This window comes from Pantherophis guttatus, chromosome 8 (genome assembly GCF_059756535.1).
Source record: "Pantherophis guttatus breed Tessera chromosome 8, ASM5975653v1, whole genome shotgun sequence".
Classification (NCBI taxonomy): Eukaryota; Metazoa; Chordata; class Lepidosauria; order Squamata; family Colubridae; genus Pantherophis; species Pantherophis guttatus.
Genome location: NC_142070.1, coordinates 3,977,532 through 3,994,843, shown reverse-complemented (window position 1 = coordinate 3,994,843; position 17,312 = coordinate 3,977,532). Strand labels below are relative to the sequence as shown.

General features: G+C 47.7%; 1 protein-coding gene across 18 annotated transcripts in view; it reads left to right on the top strand.

The window, feature by feature from the left end:
• PTPRA (protein tyrosine phosphatase receptor type A) overlaps nucleotides 1-5,117 on the top strand; it is a 132,161-nt gene extending 127,044 nt beyond the window's left edge. For all 18 annotated transcript variants that reach the window (XM_087874826.1, XM_060687185.2, XM_087874828.1 and 15 more), the window contains 3 exons: nucleotides 791-942; nucleotides 2,263-2,398; nucleotides 4,610-5,117. In XM_087874826.1, the coding sequence (XP_087730952.1) occupies nucleotides 791-942; nucleotides 2,263-2,398; nucleotides 4,610-4,684 (363 nt within the window). In that variant the 3' untranslated portion in view covers nucleotides 4,685-5,117. The remainder of the gene's footprint in view (nucleotides 1-790; nucleotides 943-2,262; nucleotides 2,399-4,609) is intronic.
• Nucleotides 5,118-17,312: the final 12,195 nt, after the last annotated feature.

The window sequence follows — 17,312 nt, the reverse complement described above, 5'->3', positions numbered from 1 at the left end:
AAGAGGATTAAGGGACTGGAGGCTAAAACATACGAAGAACGGTTGCAGGAACTGGGTATGTCTTGTTTAATGAAAAGAAGGACCAGGGGAGACATGATAGCAATGTTACAGTATCTCAGGGGCTGCCCCAAAGAAGAGGAAGTCAAGCTATTCTCCAAAGCACCTGAGGGCAGGAGAAGAAACAATGGATGGAAACTAATCAAGGAGAGAAGCAACTTAGAACTAAGGAGAAATTTCCTGACAGTGAGAACAATTAATCAGTGGAACTACTTGCCACCAGAAGCTGTGAATGCTCCAACACTGGAAATTTTTAAGAAGAGGTTGGATGACCATTTGTCTGAAGTGGCGTAGGGTTTCCTGCCTGGGCAGGGGGTTGGACTAGAAGACCTCCAAGGTCCCTTCCAACTCTGTTATTCTATTCTATTATCATTATTCTATTATTATATTAATATAGTATTAGTATTATGGTGACGAATACTACAACAAACACGTGGGCTATGATTGTTTAAAAATAACTACAACTTAGAAGCAACTTAGAACTGAGGAGGAATTTCTTGACCGAACAATGAATCAGTGGAACAGCTTGCCACAAGAATTCACGAATGCTCCAACGCTGGAAGTTTTTAAGGAGAGATTGGGCAACTCTTTGTCTGCAATTGTATACGGTCTCCTGCTCGAGCAAGGGTTGGACTAGAAGACCTCCAAGGCCCCTTCCAACTCTTTATTATTCTATATCCTCTGGGGATCAAGCTTGCTTCAGCGTCTCTCCTCCCCTTTTCCCCCCACACAGGAAAACAAAAGCCGGCAAATCCGACAGTTCCACTTCCACGGGTGGCCAGAGGTGGGGATCCCCAGCGACGGGAAAGGCATGATCAATATTATAGCAGCTGTGCAGAAGCAACAACAGCAATCCGGCAATCACCCCATCACTGTGCATTGCAGGTAACCGGGGGGTGGGGGTGGGGGGGTTTCTAGGGGCTCCCCCTTTGCGATGATCGACTCGCATCCCTGAGGTGTTTGAACAGCACCATGGACCGGTTCCATTGGTCCCCCAAGAAATTATTTTATTTCTTTGTATCTTGCCTTTACTATTTTTTTTTACAAATAACTCAAGGGGACGAACATGTCCAGTGTTCGTTTCTTCCTCTCTTTCCCACAACAACAATCCTGTGAGGTAGGTTGGGATGAGAGAGAAGGACTGGCCCAAAGTCACCCAGTTGGTTTTCCTGCCTGTCAGGACTAGAACTCACTGTCGCCTGGTGGTTAGCCCAAAGTCACCCAGCTGACTTTCATGCCTAAGGCAGGACTAGAACTCACCATCTCCTGGTCATTGGCCCAAAATCACCCAGCTGACTTTCATGCCTAAGGCAGGACTAGAACTCACCATCTCCTGGTCATTGGCCCAAAATCACCCAGCTGACTTTCATGCCTAAGGCAGGACTAGAACTCACCATCTCCTGGTCATTGATCCAAAGTCACCCAGCCGGCTTTCATGCCTAAGGCGGGACTAGAACTCACAGTTTCCCAGTTTCTAAGCTGGCACCTTAACCACCACACCAAACTACCTCTCTTCCTTGAAGAAACTTTGCTTCACGATCTCCATGACTCTTCGATCCTGGAGTAGATGGTACTTTCAGAATAGCCTTGGCCCCAACCCTTCTTCCTTCAACAGAAGCTCATTTTCTCCACCACGCTCAGGGAACCTTCCTCTTCCTCCCACAACCATTGAGTAGACCACTACTCAGCCGCTGAGTAGACCTTCCTAGCTCTTACCTCCTCTAAATTGGGTCCAGGGGTAGACTTCAAACATTTTAGCAAGAGGTTCTCTGCCGGGTGGGTGTGGCTATGGTGAGCGTAGCTTAGTTGGCCTCCTGCACCATGGCGGGCGGGGGCATTTTTGCCCTCCCCAGGCTCCGGAGGCTTTTCTTGAGCCTCCCGGAGGGCGAAAACGGCCTCTTCAGGCTCTGGAGGCTGGAAACGGGCCCATTTCCAGCCTTCCTGAACTTCCGATAGGCCCGTCTTTCGCCCTCCCCAAGCCTCCGCATGTGACCTGCACTTACCTGCATCCAAACCAGGCCGTGTGGGGACACCTGGGAGGGGTGGGGTGGAGCGGGCGGGGCCAGCCAGGAGTGGGATTTGGGGGTTTTCCAAACTGCACAGAATTTTAGCTAGAGATTCTCGCGAACCCCCAGCAGCCCATCCTTGTTTGGGTGTCTGGAGAAGGAAGAAACCCCATTCAACTCCTCTTCGTCTTCTTCACAGCGCTGGAGCTGGGCGGACGGGGACCTTCTGCGCGTTGGGCACCGTCCTGGAAAGGGTCAAGGCAGAAGGAATTCTGGACGTCTTTCAGACGGTGAAGAGTTTGAGGTTACAGAGGCCGCACATGGTGCAAACACTGGTAAGCTTCCACCATCACTGCAGGCGTGGGATTCACTTACCTTCGCTACCGGTTCGCAAATGTGAACGCACGTGGCACCTCTGCGCATACGCAGGACCTTTGGCGCATGCGTAGAACGTCCAAAACAGGACGTGATGATGTCCGGGCGGATGGGCAGAGCCTCCCGCAGCCGCCGCTACCGGTTTGTCCGAACCGGATATAACCGGCTGAATACCACCACTGCATCACGGGTGCAGTCCATAACAGAAGATACAAAATAGTATTAATAGTATAGTACAGTGATGGCTAACCTTTTTGCCATCACGTGCCAGGAGAGGGGGGGCGGGGGAGGGTCATGTGTGCATGTGTCCACGCGCATGCGTGCGCAACCCTCCCTCCTCCCCCCCCCCTCTGCTCCTGGCACATGATGGCCTGGTAGACCCATTTTTCTTTCTTACCTGGTTCCAGATCCTCTCTATTTATCTGGGAAGGGCGAAAACAACCTTTCCCACTCCCTTGTGGAGGCCCTACGGAGGCTGAAAGGGCCCATTTCCCAACTCCCGGTGGGACAGGAAGTGACATTTTTTGCCTCCAGAGCCTCTCTAGGAGTCTCTAGGAGCCTCTCTAGGAGTCTCTGGAGGCAGGGGACAGCAAAAAAGTCACTTCCTGTCCCACTGGGAGTCGGGAAATGGGCCCTTTCAGCCTCCGTAGGGGCCTCCAAGGAAGTGGGGAAGGCTGTTTTCGCCCTTCCCAGATAAATAGAGAGGATCTGGAGCCAGGTAAGAAAGAAAAACGGGCCTCCCCCTCCCCCCCAGAGGCAGGAAACAGCCTGTTTACCTACTTCTGGTGGGCCCAGAAGGCCCAAAAATCAGTTGGCCAGCACGTGCATGTGCCCCAGAGCTGAGCTGGCGTGCCCACTAATATGGCTCCGTGTGCCACCTGTGGCACGCGTGCCATAGGTTCGCCATCACGGGTATAGTATATAAATAGTATAGAGAAGAATCCCTATATAAGGAATAGAAACAGAACTTCACTGTCACTTTAAATGTACACCAATCAGCATAGATTAAAATGAAATTTCGTTGCATTCAGCTCTCAAAAGATAACCGTTATGCCTATACCCACACACACACACACACACATAGTGACACAGAGAAGCATCACAGTCTATTTTGAATGTATACCAGTGGTGGGTTGCCCCCGGTTCGCACTGGTCCTATAGAACGGGTAGTAAAACCAGCGGGAGGCTCTGCCCACCGACTCGTGACGTCATCAAAATGCTTCTGTGCTTGCGCAGAAGAGTGCGCAAGTGAAGTGAGCGCACCCGCAGCCCCGTTGCGAACTGGTAGTAAAGGTAAGTAGAAACCCCCCCCCCCCAATGTATACATGGTGGGGGAGAGGGGGGAACAAATCCTCTCCAAGTTTCCAAGACGGATGGCCTAAGGAACGAAAGCTGTTACACAATCTAGTAGTCCTACTAAAGATACTTCAACTGAGGCAACTCAGCTGGGATCGTCAGAGACTTTTCAAAGCATTTTTTTTTTAACCACCTCTTCGGCCAAGAGGTTGCAGAAAAAAAATGCTTTGAAAGATCCCAGCTGAGCCGCGCGATCATCAGAGGCTTTTTTTTTTTTTTTTTACTTTTAAAAGCATTTTTTCATCGGAAGAGGTTGTAGAAAAAATGCTTTTAAAAGTAAAAAAAAAAAAGGCTCTGATGATCCTGCGGCTCAGCTGAGCATGGTGGGGGGAAGGGGGGGGCAGGGATTTTTGCTACTGGTTCTCCAAACCACCCGCCGCCATCACTACCGGATTGGGCGATCCGGTCTGAACCGGGAATATTTCACCCCTGGCTCTGAGCTCTAAGCACATAGTCACTTAAGTAGGTGACTTCTCTGTGCGTGAATTTCCCCGGAATTCTGGGAAGTTCCCAAGTTTCTCCGAAGATCTTTTTTTTGGGGGGGGGGGGGTTTCACTTATCTTTACCACCAGTTCGTCTGTGCATGCACCCGGCCTTCCACACATGTGCTTTGCTTGCTCATGCATCTTCCGCGCACACGCCCGGCCTCGAAATCGTGCCTAAATAGCACGACTTGAAGCCGGGGCTGATGGGCAGGCCCATCCGCGATCGGCGCTACCAGTTTGCCAGAACCGGCTGAATACTACCTCTGGGGGGGGAAATCCCTGATTTGTTCCGTCACTCACCTCCCGTTTCTCTTCTGTCTAATCCCTTAGGAACAGTACGAATTCTGCTACAAGGTAGTCCAGGAATATATAGATGCCTTTTCAGATTACGCCAACTTCAAGTGAAGCCGATCCCGCCGGAAGACAGAAAAAGCCTTGCCTTCTTTAATACTTTGTAATATTCTGTTTGTTAATATCCCTATCGCCCCGCACCCTTCCCCCCCCCCAAATGTGTATATAATCTTAACTGTTCTAGAAGGGTTGGTACCATAAGATTGCTATTAATTAGCTTGAGATTTTATATGTAGCAAAAAAAAAAAAAAAGTGTTAGATAAAAGAAGATTGTAGGCACTTTCTTTTTCCAATGTTTTATTGGGGAATTAAATAGTGTGATATTTGGATTAATATTGTCAAAAAAAAAAAAAAAAGAAAATCACACCTCTGTCGTGGAGAGTTTATGCAGGCTGGTTTTGTTTCGGTTTTTTTGTTTTGTTTTGTTTTGTAAATCTCTTTTTTTTTTTCCCCTTCTTGAGGGAGTAAAGCTTTTTAAAAACCAAAATGAGATTTCTTCCTATCAGCGGTTTCTTCGAAAAGAAAAGGAGTGGCACAACCAATAATGTTTTTTTTAAAAAAAAGTTTTTTCTTTCTCCTCCGTTCCCTGGGAAATCCCTTGGAGTTTTGTTATTTTACAGCAGGGGTCTTCAAACTTGGCAACTTTTAAGACTTGTGGACTTCAACTCCCAGAGTTCCTCAGCCAGCTGCCTGAGGAACTCTGGGAGTTGAAGTCCACAAGTCTTAAAGTTGGCTGAGGAACTCTGGGAGTTGAAGTCCACAAGTCTTAAAATTGGCTGAGGAACTCTGGGAGTTGAAGTCCACAAGTCTTAAAATTGGCTGAGGAACTCTGGGAGTTGAAGTCCACAAGTCTTAAAATTGGCTGAGGAACTCTGGGAGTTGAAGTCCACAAGTCTTAAAATTGGCTGAGGAACTCTGGGAGTTGAAGTCCACAAGTCTTAAAATTGGCTGAGGAACTCTGGGAGTTGAAGTCCACAAGTCTTAAAATTGGCTGAGGAACTCTGGGAGTTGAAGTCCACAAGTCTTAAAATTGGCTGAGGAACTCTGGGAGTTGAAGTCCACAAGTCTTAAAATTGGCTGAGGAACTCTGGGAGTTGAAGTCCACAAGTCTTAAAATTGGCTGAGGAACTCTGGGAGTTGAAGTCCACAAGTCTTAAAATTGGCTGAGGAACTCTGGGAGTTGAAGTCCACAAGTCTTAAAATTGGCTGAGGAACTCTGGGAGTTGAAGTCCACAAGTCTTAAAATTGGCTGAGGAACTCTGGGAGTTGAAGTGCACAAGTCTTAAAGTTGCCAAGTTTGGAAACCCCTGTTTTACAGAGTTTTTTTTTGTTTTTCTTTTAAAAAAGAATATTTAGCGGAGATTTTGGTGGACGAGAAAGAATGTTCTCCTTCTTTTGCATCCCTTCCCAAAACCTCTTCACCATAAGTAGTTAAAAGCGAGGAAACCTTCCTTGCTCTTTGGAATTCAGACTGGATGTTCCTGAACTGATATTAGAAAACCTAGAATAATAAGGAATTCTGGCAGTTCAAAATCCCCATATCTGGAAATTGCCATACATATGAATTTATAATACAGTAGTGGCCAAAATTGTGGAAACCTTTTGAGAAAAGTGTATTTTTCTAAAACTAGCTAATAACACCATTTTTATTTTTATTTTTTTTTGGAGCAGTACCATAAAATTATATATCAATGGAAAGATAATTTAATCAAGAATGTAACGCAATCACTTTTAGGAAGGATTTTGCTATTAGAAGAGCAGTTACAGTATAAAGAAAAGGGAAAAATGAGATACACAAAGATGATCACCGTAAAAAAAAAATGAGATATACAAAAATTATCCCCGTGTCAATTAATACTGCATGAATTATGGCCTTACACCATCTTTCCATGGAGTGAACCAAGTCTTTTAGTTCTGCAGCTGTTTATAACGTGAAACCAAGATTGAAGGATTGCTTCAATTTATTGCTGGGTCGCTTCTGACTAACAAGTTTCTTGAGTCAGCTCCATAGATTTTCAATTGGGTTATTGGTCTGGGCCAGGGGTCAGCAACCTGCGGCTCTGGAGCCGCATGTGGCTCTTTCATCCCTCTGCTGCGGCTCCCTGTTGCTGGTTGGCTTCACAATTGATAGGGCTTTCGGTTTGGTTGGTGGCATTTAGTCCCATTCCGCTAATTAGAGACGGACTGTGGCTTTTCCTTGGAGTATACTTTTAAAGAAAATAAAACCCGAGATACATTCTAACAAAACACATTTTATTATAAAGAAGTAAAAAAAAAAAGGATCTTACTAGCTATTAATTACATCTTGGCAGCGTTCCTGCCTTGCCGGCAGAAGTTCTGGCAGACGAACAAAGAAAGAGAGAACAGTGAAGGAATGTGGACATGCGCAGTAGTTCAGAGATAAGAGTCAGATCAGTCTACCGTAAGTCTCAGAATGGGAGCCCAGCTGACAAATACAAGAACGCAGTGTCAAGGGCAGCTAGAGGGAAAAGGATGCTGCGCTAGGAGGAGACTCTATGGTGGGGGAACTGGTCTTCTGGTCAGCAAAGGACGCCGCGCTCGGAGGAGACGACGATGTGGGAACTGGACTTCCAGTTGGCTCCAGAATTGAATGGGGGCTTTGTGGCTCTTTGAGTGTTTAAGGTTGCCGACCCCTAGTCTGGGCTCTTCCCAGGCCATTCCAGCAGTGGAATAAGATTATCTTGAAACTCCCCCCCCCAAAAAAGTGGTGTTATTAGCCATCAAACCTGATCTCCGTGCTTTCCGCCGTGCCCTCAAGACCCTGATGTTCCAACAGGCGGGGCTAAACATATGAACATGTGAATGATTTTTTAAATGTTATCTAATTCTGGGTTTTATTTAATTGACCAAACTAAGTAATAATTTTAATTAGCAATTTTATGATGTTTGTGTGTCTATATTTTTCTTGACTGTACACCGCCTTGAGTCCTACGGGAGAAAGGCGGTATAGAAATTAAATAAATAAATAAATAAATAAATAAACAAACAAACAAACAAACAAACAAACAAACCTCAAAAATACACTTTTCCCAAAAGGTTTCCACAATTTTGACCACTACTGTAAGCGGGGTGAATGATATACATATAGTTTGTAATATGCCCAGCATCACCTTGTAGGAGAGATCAGCGGCATGAGAATGTAATGAATGAAATATAATAACAGAAGAAAAGAGATGGAAGGGACCTTGGAGGTCTTCTAGTCCAACCCCCTGCTTAGGCAGGAGACCCAATACCCGTTTCAGACAAATCGTTGCCCAGTCTCTTGTTAAAAATCTCCAGTGTTGAAACATCCACGACTTCTGGAGATAAGCCAGAATCCACTGGTTGATTGTCCTCCCTGTCAGGAAATTTCTCCTTAGTTCCAGATTAGACCGATGTATCCTGGTTGATGCGGTGGCTCAGTGGCTAAGACGCTGAGCTTGTCGATCGAAAGGTCGGCAGTTCAGCGGTTCGAGTCCCTGGTGCCGCATAAAGGAGTGAGCTCCCGTTACTTGTCCCAGCTTTGGCCAAGCATACACTTACCAGAGACCTAAGGGACGTGGTGGCTCAGTGGCTAAGACGCTGAGCTTGTCGATTGAAAGGTCGGCAGTTCAGCGGTTCAAATCCCTAGGGCCACGGAACGGGGTGAGCTCCCGTGACTTGTCTCAGCTTCTACCAACCTAGCAGTTCGAAAGCATGTAAAAAATGCAAGTAGAAAAACAGGGACCACCTTTGGTGGGAAGGGAACAGCGTTCTGTGCGCCTTTAGCGTTGAGTCATCCAGGCCACATGGCCACGGAGACGTCTTTGGACAGTGCTGGCTCTTCGGCTTTGAAATGGAGATTAGCAACGCCCCCTAGAGTCAGGAACAACTAGCACATATGTGCGAGGGGAACCTTTACCTTTATCCTGGTTGACTTCCATCTCCTTATCCTTCCCATCAGGAGCAGAAACATCCCCCAAAATTGCAGCTATTTAAACTTTACCGAAAGAGTTTTGATGATGATGATGATTTTTCTCTTCTATTTGGGCTCGCAGCTCCTTCTCTCTTTTTTAGAAAGATCCCGGTTTCCAGAAGTTTAGCTAAAATTCTTCTAGAGTTAACCGCCTTAACGTGGATTGTTCCAAATATCCTAGGATTGCAGCTTCCCAAAATTTCTGGATTCCGTTTTGGAAACCTGCTTTTGGCTTTTCTCTTCACTTTCTTCTCTTAGACGGCTGGGGTCAGCTGGCCTCTCTCTCTCTTTACTTTGCACAAGTGAGTCATGCTGTAAAAATTGGGTTTGTTTTCACTAAAAATGGAAAAGCAAGCAGAGTCCTGTTGAGAGTGGAAAAATGAGGGAGAGATGGAAGTCAAACACAGGAATGTTTTAAAAAAAACATCCCCCCCCCATCTTCCTATCTCTTCATTCGCCCCGTTTCTTACTTTGGGACCACAGCTTTCTGCGTTTACAAGGGTACGCTCGTCTAATTTAAAAACTTCACTGAAGATAACTCATCAAAAAAGAAAAGTCTTTAAAAGTGGCATAATAGGAATATTAAGTAAAACAGCCAGCCAAACACTGCAGTGTCGCACTGAAATCTGTCAAAAGAGGCGAGACGAAGTCCTCGAAATATAATCTCACCAAAAATCCACCGTCACCCCTGCCCAAAAATGATTTTTTTTTTTAATTTGATTTATATGCCGCCCTTCTCCGGAGACTCAGGGTGGCTTACAATGCGTTAAGCAATAGCCTTCATCCTTTTGTATATTTATACAAAGTCAGCTTATTGCCCCCACAAACTGGGTCCTCAATTTACCTACCTTAGAAAGGATAGAAGGCTGAGTCAACCATGAGCCTTGGCGAGATTCGAACCCGCAGTAATTGCAGGCAGCTGGTCTTAATAACCAGCTTAATAACAGGGTGCCTTAGACCACTGTACTACCAAGGCTTTGAAACGGTCCTTTGCCCCCACCCCCTTGATCCGAAATAAATAAATTTATTGGAACACCGACTGAGCGCATTAGGCCAACCACCACTTTTGAGGTCAACAATGGACCTCAAAATTCTCTTTTTACGGGGATAGATGTGCGTTCGGGAAGTCCTTGCCTTGTGGGCTCCATCTCTGGATGGAGAGAAGGGGGAGGCGATCCCTTGTCCTTCTCGTTGACCCACCTTAGGATGTCTTCTCCCATGGACCTACGTGCCTGGAAAAGATCTTCAGGTGCTGAAGGAACATGCAGCCCAACTTTGTGTCTTCTCATGATCTACATAGAGTTAGGTCTTCCATCTACTGAGAGATGAAACCCGAGATCAACATACCAAGGTCATACCACTGGCATGATAACAAAGTAGGAAGCAGGGGCCTCAACCTTACCTGAAGACCAAAGGTATCTTCATTGGTGGATCTTAACCATCGTGATTTGTTCCTTCTTGCAAGTGGTGGCTCAGAACTCCAATAGATTTTGGAGTTGGTCCGTCCTACCCATCCCAACCTAGAGTTGAAATTCCCCTTTTTTCCCCCCCTCTCCTTTTTCCTTTCTCCCTCTCTTGTTAGAAGCATACTATCCGTTGCAACTCCTAGGATTTGTCCAAGGACCGTTAACTTAGGAGGAAATAAATTTTTGGAGGCTACGGACGGGTAACGAGGAAGTTCCCGCCCAAAGAACTCTTTTCTCCCATGATTTTGTTCATCCTTTTATTGTTTCTCCCCCCACCCCATGCGTTCCATTCATTCTCTCGTCATCTAACCAGCATCCGTTCAGGAATGAGTCATCTCGGTCTTCTGCGTTCCTTCATCTGCCTTCTCGTCATTCTCTTTCAAGAACAGCCCCCAACACAATGGGGAAAAAAATAGTTAAGTTTCTATCACTTTACCCATAATTCCTCTTTTTTTCTCTCCTCACCCCTCTGTCAAAAAAAATACATCCAAAGCCTCTTTTTTTTGGTCTTTTTTCCCCCTCAAACACAGGCGCACACTGCTCGGCATATCCTCAACTCATTTTCCTCATTGTCTTAATTTTTCTCTTGCCCAACTCCAGCTGCATCCCCGTTCTTCCTCTGATGCCTCCGTGCATGACATGCGGCTTGCATTCGGTGAAGTTAGTAGACAGTAAAAATCGGGCATGTCTGTGCTTGCAATGATCCAGAGTGACCAGCAGGGGCACCAAAGAGTCAATTGGCTTGAATCTCTACATCGCCCTCTAGTGGCGATTTATATTTCAACGAGTCCAGCTGGGTCCTAAGTATTTCTCAACCCTGGCAACTTTGAAGATGGGTGGACTTCAACTCCCAGAATTCCCGAGCCGGAAGGGCTGATCCTAACGGATCACAAAAGTACTGTGTGTCAGGTTTCGAGGTCGTCTCAAATAAATTGCATTTCAAACAAAGTCTTTGAAGAAAAACTCCCATTTATTAAGCACGACATTCTAACTCCGACTCCATCGTAGCCAACACTGACTTCCAGACCCAAAACCCTCCCTTTCCGTTCCCCACTCCCCTGCACTCATTGGCCATCTTCCAAGTCACTCTACCCCTAATCTACTGCTCCAGCTCAAAGGAATTTCCCCCCTCCCATCCCATCTCCTAGGGGATATTATCTCCACGGAAAAGAAGTAGGTGAAAAGTCAAACGTCCCTTTCCAGACGCCTCTGCTTCTCCTTCTTATGTCAGCACTAGAGTAAATGCAGCTTGAAGTGCTGACACTGTGTTTCCCCAAAAATAAGACCGGGTCTTATATTAATTTTTGCTCCAAAAGACGCACTAGGGCTTATTTTCTGGTTAGGTCTTATTTTGGGGGAAATACGGTACTAAATGCATCCATCTGGCTGACAATCTTAACTGGGGCTTATTTTGGGAGTAGGGCTTATATTACGAGCCTCCTGAAAAAAATCATGCTAGGGCTTATTTTGCAGCTAGGTCTTATTTTCTGGGAAACAGGGTAATTAAGTAGAAGGAATCCCCCTTGTGGGCTGGTACATCTCAAATGACACTGTCGGGGGAATTCTGGGAGTTGAAGTCAGAATATGAAGAGTGGGAAGGATCCTCGAAGGTCTTCTAGGCCAATCCCTGCTCAAGCAGGAAACGCACAGATACTGGTTGGAGAATTCTGGGAGTTGAAGTCCACCCATCTGAAAGTTGCTTTCAGGATGACGACACTCAAGCTTGAGGAAAACGCCCATCAGCCTTGAGGGACGTCAAGATGGAAGATTTTGGCTTCCTTCTTTTTTCCTTCTTCCACCCACCTAGTCTCTTCATGGCAGAAAAAGGAAGATCATCCAAAAGAAGGACGCTAAAGAGACATCTAAGACCCCCCTCACGGGCTACACATGGCTGGGAGTTCAGCTGCCCCATGTGACTCTTCCAGCCACCACATTCGTGACGTGGGCTGGGTGCCTTTCAAGCAGAGGGAAGGATCAGGTCTTTAGGTGCTCCCATGGGTGATGGGGACACCTAACATCCTTCCTGGGTTTTGTGCCTTCCAGATGTGGCCCATCTCAACGGTGAGATGCCAGCTGGAGAGGAGCTTCTGAATCTGAGACGTTGAAGAACCCCTTCAGGAGATGATCAAGTTTGGGAGATCCTAGACCCGTGATGGCGAACCTATGGCATGTGTGCCACAGGTGGCACATTGAGCCATATCTGCGGGCACGTGAGCATTGCCCTAGCTCAGCTCCAGCTGATTTTTGGGCCTTGTGGGCCTACTGGAAGTCAGGAAATGGGCCGTTTCCGGCCTCCGGAGGGCTTCCGGGCAGGGGTGAGGGAGGCCGTTTTCGCCCTCCCCAGGCTCCAAGAAAGTCCCTGGAGCCTGGGGAGGGTGAAAAAACAAGCCTACCAGGCCCACCGGTAATCTTTTTGCCATCACATGCCAAAAGTGTGTGGGGGGCACAGGGGGGCATTGAATTATGGGTGTGGACACACGCACGCATGACCCCCCCATACCGCCCCCGCTTTTGGCACACGGCGGCAAAAAGGTTAGTCATCACTGTCCTAGACCTTCTCGCTCTTCACTAGCCGAAGCATCTGGAAGTTCATGCCAGTCTCGAGAACCAGGGCTGATCTTACTAGACCACGGAAATGGCTCCTTAAAAAAATAAGATTCTCATGGTCCATCAGGTGTGGGACGTGGATGGGAAGATCCTGCTACAGGAAGGTCCCCCCCTTACGTTCTTGCTGAAAGCTAGAGCAAATTAGGAGTCCTTGCTGGTCTCTGAAGTGGATAGTTTTCTTGTAGGCCTTTCGTGACCCCACTAGATAACATCATCAGTGCTAGTGAGGGATGTGGTTTGCTGCTAGTTTATATAGAAGTGGCTTCCTCTATCAGCGTCGATGGGAGTGTTGTTTCCTTCTTGGTAGATCCTTGATTAAGCTGTTGTTTACTGTTTGCCTGAGTTGGTAGTTCCACCTACCAAGTTCCATTAACCCTATCAAGGAGCAAATCTCACTCCTTTTTAGCCTTGATGATGTTACCTAGTTGGGTCACAAAACGTCTGCAAGAATGCAACCAAGCTTAGACAGCACCAAGGAACCCACAGTCAGCCACCTCCTCCTCCTCCTCCTCGCCACAAACCCCACTCCCTTCTAGCACTGATGATGCTACCTAGTTGGGTCATGAAACGTCTCCAAAGAAGGCAGCCAAGCTCGGAGAGCCCCAAGGACTCCTCGTTTTCAACCCTGAGCTACAAATATTTGTCGGAGCAACTTACTAGTGGAATCCCGGCTACCCTATATACACACACACACGCATCTCTCCATCCTAAAGCTACACATTATAAACAAGATTGTGGTGTCGGTAGGCTCATAGATAGCCACTTTTGTCTCGCTTTCGTTCTCTCTCGTTGGGCTTGCAGTCCGAGGGGCATCATACCTGCCTTAACCAGAGGGGGGGGTCAAGCTTTGTGCCAAAACCAAGTCTCTTGTGTCCCCCTCCCCACCTCCCCAGGATTACGCCAAGGCAGTCCGCGCCAACTGTCTCTCCCTCCCTTCCGTTTTCTCTCCGTAATTGTAATTCTTCGCTGCCTCATTCCAAATGTCTTAATATCTTGTATTTATTTTTGTTGACCAAGTAAATGCTTTTCTTTTTATTTTTTAACTGGGCTGGTTCTTTTCTTCCACCACCGTGCAAAATAAGGCCAGGCGCCTAATCCTCGCTCGACTTCACGACCCACCATCGAGTCCAAACTGTCCGTCGCTAAGCGAGACGCTGGAGAACTTTGCCCCATTTCTGGCCACCGTTGTTAAGCGAACGTCCGTTAGCAAGGAGTTCTTCAGTGAATCGGGCTTCCCCGCAGTCCGAAGGTCTCAAAAGGGGATCACGTGACACCCCCACCACTCCCCCGGGACCGTCATAAATATGAAGCAGTTGCCCAGAGTCCAAATTTGGATGACTTGACCCTGGGGACGCGGCAATGGTCGTAAGTGTGAAAAACGGTCCTAAGTCGACTTTTGTCTGTGCCGTCGTAACTGTGAATGGTCACTAAACGAACGGTTGTAAGTCCAGGACTACCTGTGTTAGTGTTCTGCCCCAGGTACGGACTCCAAAGAACGCAGCACACACAAAAGTCCGTACAAACCTTAGTTTACTAATTAAGGACTACTAATGAGCTTTCTTAGTAGTTGTTCGAACACAAGTACAGTTTAAATCGGTCTTTTCTGAACAAGGGCTGTTAATTTAACTTCATTAACAGCCGACAAGAATCCAAAGAATAATAACTCCATTCTGAGGCACATTATATCAGATAACCGTAAACTTACTGTGTGGTTGGCAGAATGCCCAGAAGCAATTTGCAGGAAAACTGACGAGAAACAAGAGCCGAATCAAACGTTTTCTATAATCAAGACGCGAAGGAATTTGAACGAAGTTGTTTCCTGCAAATTGCCTCAGTCATCATCCTTCCTTAAATAGGCTAAGGGAGTGGCCAGTTAGCCCCAAGCCTTACTCTCGAGGAGACCTCCTCCTGAGGAGCCATTCCTGCCTTTTGGCAGCTCTGCGCACCCGTGCATTGAGAAGAGGCTCCTCCTCTTCTTCCTCTTCACCCATGGAAGCTTCTGGAGGTTCTGAAGGCCCTGGCTGAATCTCCGCCTCTGGCACCGCATCTTCTCCAGCCTCCTCACTGTCCGACACGAGCGCCAGCTGCACAGGCTGCTGGCGCAGCACCACATCAGCCTCCTCGCTGTCAGAATCAGCTACTAACTGCACAGGCTGCTGACGGGCCGCAACAGTTAGATGGAAGAGTCAAACACATCCGTGGGGGGAGGGAACAAACCCTAGATTACGCCTGGATGCTCTTAGCGGCCATATTTTCGTTTCCGTCTTCAAATCAAGACATCCCTTTAATAGTTGGATGATGGATTCATTTGAATTTGGAAGCCCTGCGGATGTTTCATTCCCCATATGTGGTTTCCAATGGAAGCTGGTTTGATCATTGCTAGATAAGGAACATTTGCCCTGTTTCCTGGGCAGAGGGGTGACAAAATAGCCCAACGTAATTAGCACATCTTGGCTTATTTGAAGACACACAAACAAAGTCCTAGATACGTTTTAGACATAACTGGGGACCAAGCCAATGGGTAACTACTGGCTTCACGGGCACAATTGAGCCAGTTTGGTCTACTGGTGAAGGGACCGGGCTAGAAACCAGGTGACGGTGAGTTCTAGTCCCACCTCAGGCATGTAAGCCAGCTGGGTGACTTTCGGCCAATCACCAGAAGACAATGAGTTCTAGTCCCATGAAAGATTCCTGGATAACTTTGGGCCAATCACCAGGCGACTCTGAGTTCTAGTGCCACCTTAGGCGTGAAAACCGGTTGGATGACTTTGGACCAATCACCAGGAGATAGTGAGTTCTAGTCCTACCTTAGGCATGTAAGCCAGCTGGATGACTTTGGACCAATCACCAGGAGACAATGAGTTCTAGACACATGAAAGGTTCCTGGATAACTTTGGGCCAATCACCAGGCGACTCTGAGTTCTAGTGCCACCTTAGGCATGAAAACCGGTTGGATGACTTTGGACCAATCACCAGGAGATAGTGAGTTCTAGTCCCACCTTAGGCATGAAAGCCAGCTGGGTGACTTTGGACCAATCACCAGGAGACAATGAGTTCTAGACACATGAAAGGTTCCTGGATAACTTTGGGCCAATCACCAGGTGACTCTGAGTTCTAGTGCCACCTTAGGCGTGAAAACCGGTTGGATGACTTTGGACCAATCACCAGGAGATAGTGAGTTCTAGTCCCACCTTAGGCATGTAAGCCAGCTGGGTGACTTTGGGCCAATCACCAGGAGACAATGAGTTCTAGACACATGAAAGGTTCCTGGATAACTGGGCCAATCACCAGGTGACTCTGAGTTCTAGTCCCACCTTAGGCATGAAAGCCAGCTGGGTGACTTTGGACCAATGACGAGGAGATAATTCAAATCCCACCTTATGCATAAAAGCCAGCTGGGTGAACCAAGAGCCAGGTGATGGTGAGTTCTAGTCCTGCCTTAGGCATGAAAGCCAGCTGGGTGACTTTGGGCCAATGACCGGGAGACGGTGAGTTCTAGTCCCATTTTAGGCATGAAAGCTGGCTGGAGGACTTTGAGCCAATCTAAGCACTTGGACCGGACATTCACAGCATCACTCGCAGTCTGAGGTTGAGATACAGAGCTCTTAACGGAAGGCTAAAACGATGGGAGGTCTGCCAAACTTCATGAGGCGAAGAGTTCCATAGGACAGGAGCTGCCACACTTCCTAACTCCTAACTGACGGCAATATTTAGAAGGAATCAGGATTGTGCCCATCCTATCTGATCTAGTAGGACAGGTGGGTGTCCTTAGGGGAAAGACAGTCCTGCGGATTACCTGGCTCTGTGCCATACAGGGCTTTAAAGGTGAGGACTAGCACCTTGAACGTCACTCAAAAAGAAACTGGAAGCTAGCGCAGCTCACACCACAGAGGTGTGAGATGGATGAACCTAGAGACGCCCATTACAGGTAAGACCTGGCTTAGTACCACAATCCAGCCCAACGAACCTACAGAATACTGCCACCCACCCACAACTCCCCAAACTGGTCCAGAAGGATGCCACATCCGATGCTTCTGAAGATCTCTGAGAGGTCAAGAAGACCAAGGATGGATGCTCCACCCCATCTGATGCTCCCGAAGACCCCTGAGAGGACAAGAAGACCAAGGATGGATGCACCACCCCATCCGATGCTCCCAAAGATCCCAAAGACCCCCAAGGATGGGTGCGCCACCCTGTCCCATGCTCCTGAAGACCCATGGGAGGTCAAGAAGACCAAGGATGGATGCTCCACCCCATCTGATGCTCCCGAAGACCCCTGAGAGGACAAGAAGACCAAGGATGGATGCACCACCCCATCCGATGCTCCCAAAGATCCCAAAGACCCCCAAGGATGGGTGCACCACCCTGTCCCATGCTCCTGAAGACCCCTGGGACGTCATGAAGACCAAGGATGGATGCTCCACCCCATCTGATGCTCCCGAAGACCCCTGAGAGGACAAGAAGACCAAGGATGGATGCACAACCCCATCCGATGCTCCCAAAGATCCCAAAGACCCCCAAGGATGGGTGCACCACCCTGTCCCATGCTCCTGAAGACCCCTGGGACGTCATGAAGACCAAGGATGGATGCTCCACCCCATCTGATGCTCCCGAAGACCCCTGAGAGGACAAGAAGACCAAGGATGGATGCACC